Here is a 15,524-nt window from a genome sequence, read left to right as displayed (position 1 = left end):
ATACTCCGGGATACACAAATAATGGATTTGCCATGGTGCATTTTGTTTCATTAAAAAATCAAGGGACTTGACACTGATGTTAAGAGACGCCTGCTTCTTCAGGAGTTGAAAACGCTAAAAGCCTATGTGGCATTCCTTCAGGAGACGCATCTTGACAGATTGGGATCTTTGAAATTTGCACTAGGGAGGTTTCCTACAATATATATGACCACTGAAAACAAAAAGAAAACTGAGGTAACTATTCTGGTTGCTCGGAATTGCCCTTTACAAGTCACCAACTCTATTTTGGACCTTAACGGGCGATATCTTATTTGATCAGGCACTCAGAGGAACCCAAGTCACTTTATGTCATGTTTATGCCCCCAACTCTGGTCAACTACCCTTCCTGAAACGTGTACTAGTGAAACTAAATCATATCCCACTATCAGCATTATACATTGGAGGTGACTTTAATTTACCTTTCCCAGAGATGAAAGACAGGCTCTCTGTAAACCCCCTCTAAAGCATTATTTAGACAAAATTCTTCCGCAAACTAATTCGAGAACATGGTCTTTATGACCTTTGGCGCATCTCAAATCCAACTGCCAGACAGTATACGTTCTACTCACACCCCTATTCCACACGCGAGGATAGATTTCTTCTTTGGCAACCTCCCTCCGCTGAGATGGTCTCTATCTGCAGACATTGGGAGAATATCTTGGTCAGATGATGCTCCAATCCTATTAGATCTACTTCCGATCTCTACTCCGATGATGGAATGCCACTGGAGATTAAATTATTACCTGCTTAAAGATCCTACCGACAGAAATAATTAGAAGAATACTAAGAAGAATTTACTCTAAATAAAGACTCGGCCCCCTAAGTATCTACTATTTGGGAGGCCCATAAATCAGTAATGAGAGGGAGCTGTACATCACTGGCCTCACTTTAAAAAAAGTGTGTGTATATATACACACACACACACACACACACACACACACACATCAGCTCGTCTCAAAACCCTAGAACATAAAAATGTCTTTACATCCAATCAGAAGTACGCTTAAAACGTATTGTTGATATTAGAGGGCAAATAAAAGACCTTTCTATTATGAAGAAGGAGAAGATGTTTGCTTGGTATAAACTAAGATACCATGAGAGAGGAAACAAGGCACATTCCCTTTTGATGGCCCAATTGAAGCTGAGATCAATTCAGGCCTCTCCCATTGCTGTAAAAAATGCACAAGGTCACCTTATCTACGGATTTACACATTTGTACTATAAAACTTTTCAAGAGGATCCGATCCCATATATGCTACCGCTTTTCAATTCTTTTCTGTCAGGTTCTACTATCCCCCCACTCCATGTTAAACACTCATATCATATCATGGTAATACCCAAAACAAAGGAAGGACCCTACCGATTGTGCCAATTACCGACCTCTTTATTGAATGCAGATTTAAACATTTTTACAAAAATCCTAGCAAACAGATTGAGTTTGTACCTCTCAGATTTGATCCATAAAGACCAGGTCGGTTTTGTGTTACATAGGCAGGCACAAGACAATACCAGGCGTACTATAGATTTGTTTGATGCTCTTAGAAGTAGTCGGTCTGGTTTTTTGCTTAGCCTCAATACAGAGAAGGCATTTGATCGGCTGAACTGGCCGTTCTTATTTGCATCCTTAGAAAGGCCCATTCTCTGGCCTATTTCTTCAAGCCATACATGCGCTTTACTCGTTGACAAGTGCAGTTGTTAAACTACCCCATGCTTCCGCCTCACATTTTAATATTTTCAATGGGCCCAGGCAAGCATGTCCCGTAAAGGGGTTTTCCCACGAACAAAAGATCATTTGAAAAATTAACTGTGTCTAACCGTGTACAGAACATACCACATCTCCTGGGCAGGGGTGGAAGCAAAAGACAATACAGACATTACAGCAGGGGATCGCAGAGAATTCATTTTGAGGGGTAAACTATTGTTTAACAGGCAGTGAAATGTTTTACCTCACAAAATGAATCCTCTGTGACCCACTGCTGTAATGTCTGTATACTCTTGCTTCCTCCCCCTGCCTAAGAGCTGTGGTATGATTCAACCATGTTCCGTACACGGTCAGACACAGCCAATTATTAAAATTAACTATTGTTCACGATCATCGCACGAGAAATACGACAGGGTGTCCCTGTCCTATGGAGAAATATAGCATAAAAGCTATACTTATATGGGCATATGGTCAAAAACTAAACAGCATAAATAGATAATACTGCACCCAAATGGCTGGACAGATTTAACACACGTTTTACCGATGGTTTTGACAAGCCAAAGCAATTAGCGAAAAGCACGTTAAATCTGTCCAGCCATTTGGGGGGACAGTATCATTTATTTATGCCATTTAGTTTTTGACCATATGCCCATATAAGTATAGCTTTTATGCTATATTTCTCCATAGGACAGGGACACCCTGTCGTATTTCTCGTGCGAGGATTGCATCGCATTGAACGGACTGATCGGCACCTCTCCAGACCCGAGCGTGACAGCATGATGGACTTCTATGAATCTGTCAAGCTCAGGATAGGAGAGGTGCCGGCCAGTACAAGGTTTACCATGAGATCCTCAGATGAGAAATACGGCAGTGTGTCTCTGGTACATTATTTTGTTTATTTATTTATGTACTCAGTGGTTGGTAGGCTATGGGCTTATAATGCAGAAATGCTTCGGATTTTTCCTGAGCGTTTCTGCATCTCCCTGGCAGAAAAAAACACAAGCAGATTGTACATGCAGATTGTACATGCAGATTGTACATGCAGATTGTACATGCAGATTGTACATGCAGATTGTACATGCGTTTTCCTGCCAGGGACATGCGGATGTGAAGCGTTCTTCACATGTATTTCCGCATGCGGGTTGATGAGCGCTTTCCAAGCAATTTTAGCATCACTCGGAAAGTGCTTGACATCTTGGCATGGATTTATATAGTGCGACTCCAAAGAATGGTTAAAAATAAAAAATAAATCTATACTTACCTTCTGATGGCCCCCGCAGTCTTGCTTCGCTCCGTCCTGGCTGCCGGCAGATCGCGGTACACTGCACTGAAGGACCTGCCGTCACATGACTGAAGTCAGCGCAGGTCCTTCAGTCCACCGTGAGCTGCCGGCAAGCGAAGACAAGGAGACCGGGGGCCATCAGAAGGTAAACATTTTTTATTTTATTCTTTTTTTCACAGGTTCCATGGTACCTGGGTCCGGAGGAGAGTCTCCTGTCCTCCACACCCGGGTACAATCCGCACATTGAAACACTTGGAATCCGCATCTACATATACAGTGATGCGTAATCCAAAGTTCCAATGCAAGTCAATGGCGGCAAAAACAACGCGCTTCCGTAAAATAATTGCTAGTGCTGCGTTTTTTTCCGCAATGATAATACGCAGCGGAAATTTCCGCAGCATGTGCACAGCGCATGCGGATTATCATTGGGGACTATGGCAGACCTTCTACCAAGCGTTTTTTTGCCGCTGCGGAAACGCTTAAAAAACGCATCGTGGGCACACAGCCTTACATCATCCAATTCTGAGAGTGTTTTTTCGTGACATTGTACTTCATGATAGTGATAAAATGTATTAAAAAATGGAAAATTGGTGAAAAGTTTGAAAATTACGCAATTTTCAAACTTTGAATTTTTATGCCCTTAAAATCAGAGAGATATGTCACAAAATAGTTAACATTTCCCACATGTCTACTTTACATCAGCACAATTTTGGAACCAATTTTTTTTTTTTTGTTAGGAAGTTTAAGGGTTAAAAGTTGACCAGCGAATTCTCATTTTTCCAACAAAGCTTACAAAGCCATTTTTTTTTTTTAGAGACCACATCACATTTGAAGTGACTGAGGGTCTTTATGACAGAAAATACTCAAAAGTGACACCATTCTAAAAACTGCACCCCTCAAGGTGCTCAAAGCCACATTCAAGAAGTTTACGTGCTGCACCGGAATTTTTGAATATGTAAGAAAAAAACGAACATTTAACTTTTTTTGTGGCTGTATAACATGTGGGGCGGAGATTCGAGCATGTCACTAGACCACCCGCGATACTCTGTGCATACAAGTAGCGAGCACTTGCGCTCAACACTAGTCGCCATCGTCATTTTTTTTTTTTTCTCTAACACAAGCCCCAACCCAAGGGATCCATGTGCATTATTATGAGACAGCACAGTTACTCTGAACTCCGTCTGACTTCTGTTTAGCGGTGTCCTTTTTTTCAGAGGTTCACAAAACTGTGGCCAATGGCACTTTAATGCACGCCTAAAAAGACAGCCACAGTGGGATCACAGGCCAGACGGCGTCAACGGTGGGGGTTCCGTCTGAATCAGTATTTCAGAGAGATTTACGCGGAATCTCCGGTGTAAGCGCTCAGCGCAGGATAAAAAGTGAGCCAAGCCATCCTGCGATCTTTGTGCAGAATGCACAAATCAGCAGCAGTTTTATTTATTTTTACGCCGATCCTCGTGTGGTATAATTGATTGACTGTATTCTTCGGGTCGGTGCAATTACAACAATACCAGATTTATATTGGGTTTTTATTTTTGGCACATGTCACACACTAAAAAGACAATTTTTTTTGCAAAGACTAGTTTTTGCATTGCCATAGTTTGAGAGCTATAATTTTTCCATGTTTCGGTCGACAGTCATGTAAGAACTTGTTTTTTGAGGGACAAGTTGACGTTTTTATTGGTACCATTTTCAGACACGTGACATTTCTTTATCGCTTTCTATTCTGATTTTTGGGGAGGCAGAATAAACAAAAAACAACAATTAAGAAGTTGTTTTTTATACCGTTCCGCGTGTGGTAAAATTAATAAGGCAGCGTTATTCTTCGGGTCAGTATATTTACAGCGATACTACATTTACATATTTTTTTATGTTTTGGTGCTTTTACACAAACTTTAATAGAAAAAAGATTCTTTTTTCCATCGCTATATTCTGAGAGCTATAACTTTTTATTGTTCAGCTGCTGGAGCATTATGGCGGCTTGTTTTTTGCGGGACAAGATGACATTTTCAGCTGTACAATTTTTATGTGTATATTAGTCTTTATGATCGCGATTTATTCCACTTTGTGTTTGGCGGTATGATAAAGCACTGTTTTTTGTTTCGTTTTTTTTTTTTTTACTGTGTTCACTAAAGGGGTTAACAAGTGGGTGTAGTTTTATAGGCCAGGTCGCAGCAATACCAAATGTGTATTTTTAGGTTTTTTTTTTCCATAATATTTATGGTAACATACATACATACACAGTGGGTACGGAAAGTATTCAGACCCCTTTAAATTTTTCACTTTGTTTCATTGCAGCCATTTGGTAAATTCTAAAAAGTTAATGTTTGTTCTCATTAACGTACACTCTGCACCCCATCTTGGCTGAAAAAAAAAAAAAATTTTTGAAATTTTATTAAAAAGGAAAAACTGAAATATCACATGGTCATAAGTATTCAGACCCTTTGCTCAGACACTCATATTTAAGTCACACGCTGTCCATTTCCTTGTGATCCTCCTTGAGATGGTTCTGCTCCTTCATTGGAGTCCAGCTGTGTTTAATTAAACTGATAGGACTTGATTTGGAAAGGATCATACCTGTCTATATAAGACCTCACAGCTCACAGTGCATGTCAGACCAAATGAGAATCATGAGCTCAAAGGAACTGCCCAAGGAGCTCAGAGACAGAATTTTGGCAAGGCACAAGATCTGGCCAAGGATACAAAATAATTTCTGCAGTACTCAAGGTTCCTAAAATCACAGTGGCCTCCATAATCCTTAAATTGAATAAGTTTGGGACCACCAGAAGACTTCCTAGACCTGGCCGTCTAGCCAAACTGAACAATCGTGGGAGAAGAGCCTTTGTGAGAGAGGTAAAGAAGAACCCCAAGAGCACTGTGGCTGAGCTCCAGAGATGCAGTAGGGAGAAAGTTCCACAAAGTCAACTATCACTGCAGCCTTCCACCAGTCAGGCCTTTATGGCAGAGTGGCCCGATGGAAGCCTCTCCTCAATACAAGACATATAAAAGCCTACATAGAGTTTGCTCAAAAACACATGAAGGACTCACAGACTATGAGAAATAAGATTCTCTGGTCTGATGAGATGAAGATAGAACTTTTTGGTGATAATTCTAAGCGGTATGTGTGGAGAAAACCCAGGCACTGCTCATCACCTGCCCAATACAATCCCAACAGTGAAACACGGTGGTGGCAGCATCATGTTATGGGGGTGTTTTTTAGCTGCAGGGACAGGACGACAGCTTGCAATTGAAGGAAACATCAATGCGGCCAAGTACAGAGATATTCTAGATGAAAACTTCTTCCAGAGTGCTCTTGACCTCAGACTTGGCCAAAGGTTCACCTTCCAACAAGACAATGACCCTAAGCACACAGCTAAAATAACAAAGGAATGGCTTCAGAACTGTGACCATTCTTGACTGGCCCAGCCAGAGCCCTGACCTAAACCCAATTGAGCATCTCTGGAGAGACCTGAAAATGTCTGTCCACCATCCGACCTGACAGAACTGGAGAGGCTCTGCAAGGAAGAATGGCAGAGGATCCCCAAATCCAGGTGTGAAAAACTTGTTGCATCATTCCCAAGAAGACTCATGGCTGTACTAGCTCAAAAGGGTGCTTCTACTCAATACTGAAGAAAGGGTCTGAATACTTATGACCATGTGATATTTCAGTTATTCTTTAATGAATTTGCAAAAAAAATTCTACATTTCTGTTTGTTTGTTTTTTTCCAGTCAAGATGGGGTGCAGGGTGTACTTTAATGAGAACATTAACTTTTTAAAATTTACCAAATGGCTGCAATGAAACAAAAAGTGAAAAATGTAAAAGGGTCTGAATTCTTTCCGCACCGTGTGTGTGTGTGTGTGTGTGTGTGTGTGTGTGTGTGTGTGTGTGTGTGTGTGTGTGTGTGTGTGTGTGTGTGTGTGTGTGTGTGCAGACCAAAAGTTTGGAAACACCTTCTCATTTAAAGATTTTTCTGTATTTTCATGACTTTGAAAATTGTACATTCACACTGAAGGCATCAAAACTATGAATTAACACATGTGGAATTATATACCTAACAAAAAAGTGTGAAACAACTGAAAATATGTCTTATATTCTAGGTTCTTCAAAGTAGCCACCTTTTGCTTTGATGACTGCTTTGCACACTCTTGGCATTCTCTTGATGAGCTTCAAGAGGTAGTCACCTCAAGCATTTGTCTGTATCCACCTTCCTCTTAAGCTTTTTTAGAGAGGATTTTACTGATTTCAGACTTGACTAGGGGTCTCATCCGCTAGAGTCTGTTCCACCCCTCCATCAATTTTAAATCACATATTACCACTCCCTTCTTTTTTTCTTTTTCTTCTTTACAGGGACGCCACTGCGGTTTGTACCGCACCACATTAGCGTCCAGATGCACGTGGCCGGAACTTCCGGGTCCGGTCACATGACCGTCGAGGGGGCGCGGTGACGTCATCGAGCCGCGACTCACATGAGAAGGCCGGAAGTGCGCACCCGCGCGAGCACAGAGAGCGCCAGGACGCTCCAGCTGCCACCGCTCTAGGTAGGGGTCTCTCTCCAGAGGGATGATAGGAATGTCTACTCCAGTGCGCAGCCACCGCTGAACCTCCAGAGCGCCATAGACAGAGGCGCAGCCCCCCGGAACCTCCAGAGCGCCATCCTCTGCCGGGTGTCAATGGGAATGGCACCCAATCAGCCCTGCCATCATCCTCAAAGTGTTCGTGGGCCTGCAACCCAAGACAGGGACGCAGTCCCACTGCAGTCCAGATCAGCCCCTTCCCCAGGTAGGGGCGCAGTCCTGGTTGTAGCAAGAGATGATAGGGCGGCAACACCAAATTGGGGGGCAGCTCCCACCGCTATCCGGTGCAAAAAAGATGCTGGGCATTCCCCAGAGAGGGGTTCCCTCGCATAGCTGACGCCGGAGCTGCCAATCCCAGATAGGGGCGCTGCTCGACAGCCGTCGCCACATCCAGCTTCATACGGAGTTCTTCTATGAGAAAGCCTGCTACAGGTTCCTTCCATCATGGACAGGAAACTAAACTGAGGCGAAAGAGAGGGCCGCCCCTTTTAAGCCTGTAGGTTTCCTTTCCTTGGTGGGCGGATCCCCTCTCTCGTGGTGCTGTCATGATCGACCGATAAATTGACATGCTGCGGGTGAGTTTGGGACAGGGCAATGGTCAGGAGCCGCTGCAGGTTTGACGCGTGTTTATACAGCATCAAAAAAATTGGCGTGGGCTCCCGCGTCATTTTTAGAACCAGCAGAGGGAAAGCCGACCACTGGGGGCTAATATTAGTAGCCGGGAAAGGGCCATTAGCCAACAATGTTCCCTGGGTATTAATATCAGCCCACAGCTGTTTGTTTAGCCTTTACTGGCTAGATTACAGGGGCACCGCAGAAAAAAAAATTCATGTGGGGTCCCCTCTATAAAATGTAACTAGAAAAAGCTAAACAGACAACTGCGGGCTGATGTTAATAGCCAGGGAAGTGGCTATGAATACTAGTCCCCTCCACGGCTATTAATATCACCCCTCACCAGTCCCAGATATGGCGCATCCATAAGATTTGCCAAATCTGGTGCTTCGCCTCCGCTCTTACCACTGTCCTGTAGCAGTGGAGAGTGGGGTAATGGGGTTAGGGGTTCACGTCAGCCTTGTATTGGCGGCTGACGTGAAGCCCAGGTTAGTAATGGAGGACGTCTATAAGACGCCCCCATTACTAACCGTGTAGTAAAGTTATCGCCGCGTTTTCAATAAATACACGGTGAGAATAAAGTATTTTAATGAAAAACAAACGGTTTTAAAAAAAAAAATGTATTACACTCAATCCTTGAATCCCTCGATCTGAAAAAACGTAAAACAATCAACCATATCCCTCACCTGTCCGCCGTCGTGACGCAGACCAAGATTAACGCCAACGATTGTCCCTTGGCGATCCATGTCACTTCTACAGCAGTGACATCAGCAATCACTGCTGTAGAAGACAGCAATGTATACTGACAGGAGTGAGGTCACTGGGGTTCATCAGATGATCAGCCCCGGTGAGCTCACCACCAGTACTGGTGGGAACATTCTCACGAATGTTCCCATGGCAAGGTCACGTGAGCGATCAGCTGATCGCTCACGTGACCACAGGTCCTGGCAGCGCAGTACACTGTGTACTGCAAGACATCGCCAGGGACCGAGAACCAGGAGGACACCGGACAGGTGAGTAGTTTTTTTTTTTCCCCTTCCTTCACTTTTTTCTTCTTTTTTTAACCGTGTGGTACCAGGTTCAGCTGAGAGACTACTGCTCCCCCAAGTCACGCCGCTCTCGCTGTTATCAGCAGGAGCGGGGGTCGGATGAGAGTAGTAGTCCTCTACTGCCAACCTGGGTACCACCCGCAGCACGTTTCTGCCGCAAATTCGCACCTATTGTCTTTTATTGAAACGCAGTAAATCCGCAGGTATAGGTATTATGCCTGCGGTTCAATAAAAGTCAATGGGTGTGAATTTGAGGCGGAAATGCGCGCACAATAGACTTAGTCACTATGTGATAAGAAGTGACTTGAATTGGCTAACAATATGTCACAGTATAAAGCTGCAAATTAATATAAGGTGCCAACACTAGTGCAAAACAACAAGAGGCTTGCAAATCCATATAACAGCATAAAAAACGCCAGAATCAGTGGAAAGTTACAAGCGGATTATATATCTAAATTAAAGCAAAAAATGCATAGGCTAGTGCAAAAGAGCAGACACGAATTGGAGTGACATAGAATAGTATATGGAGTCAAGAAGTGAATAAAGTGCCAATCGTGAGAGGTAGATAAATCAAGTAAATGCAAATTGCATATATGACCTACAAATGAGTGGCCACAACGCGCATTTCACAACTTGCCTCTTACAGGGGGATAAATCTGATTATCAGACGATTGCAGAGGAGTTCTGTTCTTGAGAATGAAGAGAATTTTTAATCAAAGGTATAATTGGAAAGTTGTTTATTTTTACAACCTCTTTGCAATTGTAACCTTTTATCATGATGAGAATAAACCTTTAAGCCAGGGATGCCAGACTTAAATACACAGAGGGCCAAAATTAAAAGCTTGGATAAAGTCACGGGCCAACCTTGATATTTGTTAAAAAAAGGGTCTACAATTGAGGAAATTTTTCCTTATCAAATTAAACGATTAACTTTTGGAATATTATAATATGTTATTTAAGAGCTGTAAAAAGCAAATGGCCCAATCAGAGGCCAGCAGCTGACGACAGCGTACACGCGACTGGGCACATGGCAGTGACGTCATGCGCCCCTGTCGCTTGGACGCTGGAGTTCGCTGCCAGCTACAGGAGCGGAAGGAAGGTTAGTAGGAGTGTTTATTATGTTTTTTATATGCGATGAACAGCGGTGCCAGCAGGATGGGGGTGGAGGGCAGCAGCACACATACACATGGATTGGGGTGGAGGGCGGCGGCAGCAGCACACATACACATGGATTGGGGTGTAGGGCGGCGGCAGCAGCACACATACACATGGATTGGGGTGGAGGGCGGCGGCAGCAGCACACATACACATGGATTGGGGTGGAGGGCGGCGGCAGCAGCACACATACACATGGATTGGGGTGGAGGGCGGCGGCAGCAGCACACATACACATGGATTGGGGTGGAGGGCGGCGGCAGCAGCACACATACACATGGATTGGGGTGGAGGGCGGCGGCAGCAGCACAAATACACATGGATTGGGGTGGAGGGCGGCGGCAGCAGCACAAATACACATGGATTGGGGTGGAGGGCGGCGGCAGCAGCACAAATACACATGGATTGGGGTGGAGGGCGGCGGCAGCAGCACAAATACACATGGATTGGGGTGGAGGGCGGCGGCAGCAGCACACATACACATGGATTGGGGTGGAGGGCGGCGGCAGCAGCACAAATACACATGGATTGGGGTGGAGGGCGGCGGCAGCAGCAGCACACATACACATGGATTGGGGTGGAGGGCGGCGGCAGCAGCACACATACACGGATTGGGGTGGAGGGCGGCGGCAGCAGCACACACACACACACATGGATTGGGGTGGAGGGCGGCGGCAGCAGCACACACACACACACACATGGATTGGGGTGGAGGGCGGCGGCGGCAGCAGCACACATACACATGGATTGGGGTGGAGGGCGGCGGCAGCAGCACACATACACGGATTGGGGTGGAGGGCGGCGGCGGCAGCAGCACACACACACACATGGATTGGGGTGGAGGGCGGCGGCGGCAGCAGCACACACACACACATGGATTGGGGTGGAGGGCGGCGGCGGCAGCAGCACACACACACACACACACACACACACATGGATTGGGGTGGAGGGCGGCGGCGGCAGCAGCACACACACACACACATGGATTGGGGTGGAGGGCGGCGGCAGCAGCACACACACACATGGATTGGGGTGGAGGGCGGCGGCGGCAGCAGCACACATACACATGGATTGGGGTGGAGGGCGGCGGCGGCAGCAGCACACATACACATGGATTGGGGTGGAGGGCGGCGGCGGCAGCAGCACACATACACATGGATTGGGGTGGAGGGCGGCAGCAGCAGCACAAATACACATGGATTGGGGTGGAGGGCGGCGGCAGCAGCACACATACACATGGATTGGGGTGGAGGGCGGCGGCAGCAGCACACATACACATGGATTGGGGTGGAGGGCGGCGGCAGCAGCACAAATACACATGGATTGGGGTGGAGGGCGGCGGCAGCAGCAGCACACATACACATGGATTGGGGTGGAGGGCGGCGGCAGCAGCAGCACACATACACGGATTGGGGTGGAGGGCGGCAGCAGCACACACACACACACACACACATGGATTGGGGTGGAGGGCGGCAGCAGCACACACACACACACACACATGGATTGGGGTGGAGGGCGGCGGCAGCAGCACACATACACATGGATTGGGGTGGAGGGCGGCGGCAGCAGCACACATACACGGATTGGGGTGGAGGGCGGCGGCGGCAGCAGCACACACACACACACATGGATTGGGGTGGAGGGCGGCGGCAGCAGCACACACACACACACATGGATTGGGGTGGAGGGCGGCGGCGGCAGCAGCACACACACACACACACACACACACACACACACACACACATGGATTGGGGTGGAGGGCGGCGGCGGCAGCAGCACACACACACACACACATGGATTGGGGTGGAGGGCGGCGGCGGCAGCAGCACACATACACATGGATTGGGGTGGAGGGCGGCGGCGGCAAAGGCACACATACACATGGATTGGGGTGGAGGGCGGCAGCAGCAGCACACATACACATGGATTGGGGTGGAGGGCGGCAGCAGCAGCACACATACACATGGATTGGGGTGGAGGGCGGCAGCAGCAGCACACATACACATGGATTGGGGTGGAGGGCGGCAGCAGCAGCACACATACACATGGATTGGGGTGGAGGGCGGCAGCAGCAGCACACATACACATGGATTGGGGTGGAGGGCGGCGGCGGCAGCAGCAGCACACACACACACACACATGGATTGGGGTGGAGGGCGGCGGCAGCAGCACCACACATACACATAGATTGGAGCATATACCAAGATGGGGGTGAGCACATTATTTCTGCAGTTTCATACTTCCTGCTCCTTTCTGTGGCTGCTCTATGCTGACCCCTCCTGCTCTCTGTACAAGTTGCTTTTTTCTAAACTAAAACTCAGTATTCAGGTTAATTTAGTGTGAATTACACAGAGTCAAAAAGTCACCAACCACTCATTCCGGGAACTTAACCTAACTGGGGCTAATGTACCAGCCACAGCTACAAAATGTGTCTGGTCTGAGATGTGGAAAATAGTCCACACCAATAACCTGAAGAAGAATAGCCACAATTGCTGCTTCAGTGGTCTCTACTGGGACCCGAAGTGATGACGGAGCACAGTGTTACAGCTGGATATAAAATGTGTGGCAAAAAAATATGGAAAATATGCTGATGGGAGCATATTTACTTATTGAGGGAAGGGTTGGTAATGCTAGGTAGTTTGGGGAATAGGAGTGGCAAGTGAACACCTGAAAGCTGGGGCTAGATGGCGACTTTTGCCACATGTTACACAATGTTTGCGCTGTGCAGCATAACGCATGTGACTTGGCATCGTGAACTCTAGGGCACCGAAACAGGCAAGTCTTAAAGATGCATTTTTTGTGGGTGGCTTGTAGTGCTAGCAGTACTCTAGGGATGGGCAATGCAACCCCATTCACTTGCAATACTTTGCTATGTAATTGTGGCACAACCGAAGTCAATGTGGCATCAATAAGCCAGGAGGCACTTCACTGAGAAGAATTTAAAACAAAAAAACACACCACTTCTACAATTAATGACCAGGAGCAGATGGTGGGGACTCAGCAGGATGTTGGGATCAATGACTTCCACCAAGAGATGAGACCATACATCTCATGGATGTCCAAATTAAAAGTAACTGACACCACTTGGGACATTTTTAAGCTATTAATGTGAGCCAACAGATGATAGGATAGTTTTAACCATTCTACCTGTATACCTCATAGCTGCGTTCTTGTTGAGAAATCATTTATGTTAATGAGTTCTTCCAGGCTCTGGGGCGTGCACTGCCTCCTGTGTTTGTTTGTACCACCCCACCCCCTCCCATCATTGTCACAGTGCCCTGTGGCATGTACTGGTGGCGTACCTTTCCCGCCCTTCTATAGGTATTGGCTTCATTGTTCTTAAGCGCAGGCCAATCACTGATACTGAAGTAGCTGCTACTATTAGAACAATTCCATCACCTGTATGTCCACATTAATGGCTTAAAAACGTCCCAGGTGGTAACAGATTCCCTGTAAGGGAAACCATTTCCTGGAGGTTCAAAGCCAAATGAAATCAAAGTAGCCCACGGCTATGAATTCAGGCTCTGCTGACTCCTAAGGCACAACATGCAAGACATGGTGTAGCTGCCCCTGTTCACTAACCAAATCACCACCAACTGTGCAAAACAGAAAAAGGGGGAGTCGTTTCTGTAGTTGGAATTAAACAGTGCTGTTCTTTCCCTGCTCCATTCCCAGACAGTCCCCATCTCCAGTGACAGGAGAAGCAGCTGGGAGGGGGCGGCTGACATCTGGATTTGGTCAAGCCTCTTCATGGGCTTAGTAAGGGTGGGGTGAACCTTATGCAACAGCAGACAAAGACTCCATTCTCCAAGCTTGAGAGAGGGGCACATGAGAAAACGTGGGGCAGAGGGTCCACAATACACTCAGGTGTGCCCTGTTAGATACCAGCCTCCGGGTGCCATCTGCGATCCCCAGGCAGCTGTACTACACTCCAATCGCCGGCCACTCACTCACCTTGGCGGGTGGAAACGTTGCGCCAGTTGCCGGCGGTGAGTACGACTTGTGGGCAGCTCCTCTCCAGGACGAACAGCTCATCCCTGCCGACCTTACTGTTCTTCCCAGCTTTCAGAGTGCCGCTTGGTCCGGAGGGGGTTAGGTAGCGGCCATCACTAGCCCTGAAGGCTACTTTCCCCGCCGAGATGTCCAGCGTGTATTTGGCGTCCGGCCCCGGCTCGCTGCTCAGGCTCCCGTCCATGGCCAGAAGACGGTGGTCCGGAGTCTGCAGGCTGTACCGGTTCTCCTGGAAGAGGAGGGTGATGAGGGAGTCCAGACCCCACGGCACATCTCGCTCCACCGAGAGCTCCTCGCCGCTGGCGCCCAGGCGGGCGTATCGTTTGCGGGTGACACTATAGATGGTGACCTGGGGGTGCATGGCTAGGTGAACAGCCCACTTCTCTGCGGGGGACACGGAGGGGGAGAAGCAGCTGATTCTGTCTTCAGAGCCACCCAAGTACCGGCCGTGAGCCTCGGACTGCAGCACCCAGCGGCCATCGCCCTGAGCGCTCACCAGAAACCTGCACTCGCTGTCGGGAAGCTCGGTCTCGCCAGCTACGCGGCCATCCTTGTCCGCCGAGAGGTACCGGCCTAGGTGGCTCCGCAGCAGCACTGCCTCCTCGCCCACGGGCTCAAGCAGCCACACTTGTTTCTTCTTCAGGCTGGACGCCGACGCATTTATCTTGAAGCCGAACATCTCGGCGGTCAGGTATTTATTGTTACAGTTGATGAGCCCGAGCTGTAGAGGTCCGGAGCCGCTCATGATGGTCGGGAGATGATGAACCGTTATTCAGTGAGGAGAAAGAAGCCTCTGCTGCTGGTGAATGCTCAGCGTCTCCTCCTCAAATGTGAGGGGGGAAAGGGCTGGATAGAGGGAGGAGACTACACACAATGGAAGCGGGTGGGCTAGCCTCAATGCAGCTGTATCCTGTGAGGGCGGCTCACACTGTGCCTACACTCACATCCAGAAAGCCAGCAACCACAGACAGCTGCTTCTCACTAAATTACAATATCATCAAAAAGTTACATTTATTTCAGTTCTTCAATACAAAAAGTGAAACTCATATATTATATAGAGTCATTACAAACAGAGTGATCTATTTCAAGTGTTTATTT

General features: G+C 47.4%; 1 protein-coding gene across 2 annotated transcripts in view; it reads right to left on the bottom strand.

The window, feature by feature from the left end:
- The window catches only part of FSCN1 (fascin actin-bundling protein 1), a 69,144-nt gene extending 53,859 nt beyond the window's left edge, over positions 1 to 15,285 (bottom strand). For both annotated transcript variants that reach the window (XM_073647811.1, XM_073647812.1), the window contains exon 1: positions 14,370 to 15,285. In XM_073647811.1, coding sequence (XP_073503912.1) covers positions 14,370 to 15,171 — 802 coding nt within the window. In that variant the 5' untranslated portion in view covers positions 15,172 to 15,285. The remainder of the gene's footprint in view (positions 1 to 14,369) is intronic.
- Between the last annotated feature and the right edge of the window lie 239 nt (positions 15,286 to 15,524).

The sequence above is a fragment of the Phyllobates terribilis genome, unplaced genomic scaffold (genome assembly GCF_046119375.1).
Source record: "Phyllobates terribilis strain yellow unplaced genomic scaffold, ASM4611937v1 Scaffold_9__5_contigs__length_417890890, whole genome shotgun sequence".
In the NCBI taxonomy this organism is placed as follows: Eukaryota; Metazoa; Chordata; class Amphibia; order Anura; family Dendrobatidae; genus Phyllobates; species Phyllobates terribilis.
This window is presented reverse-complemented; position numbering and strand designations above follow the sequence as displayed.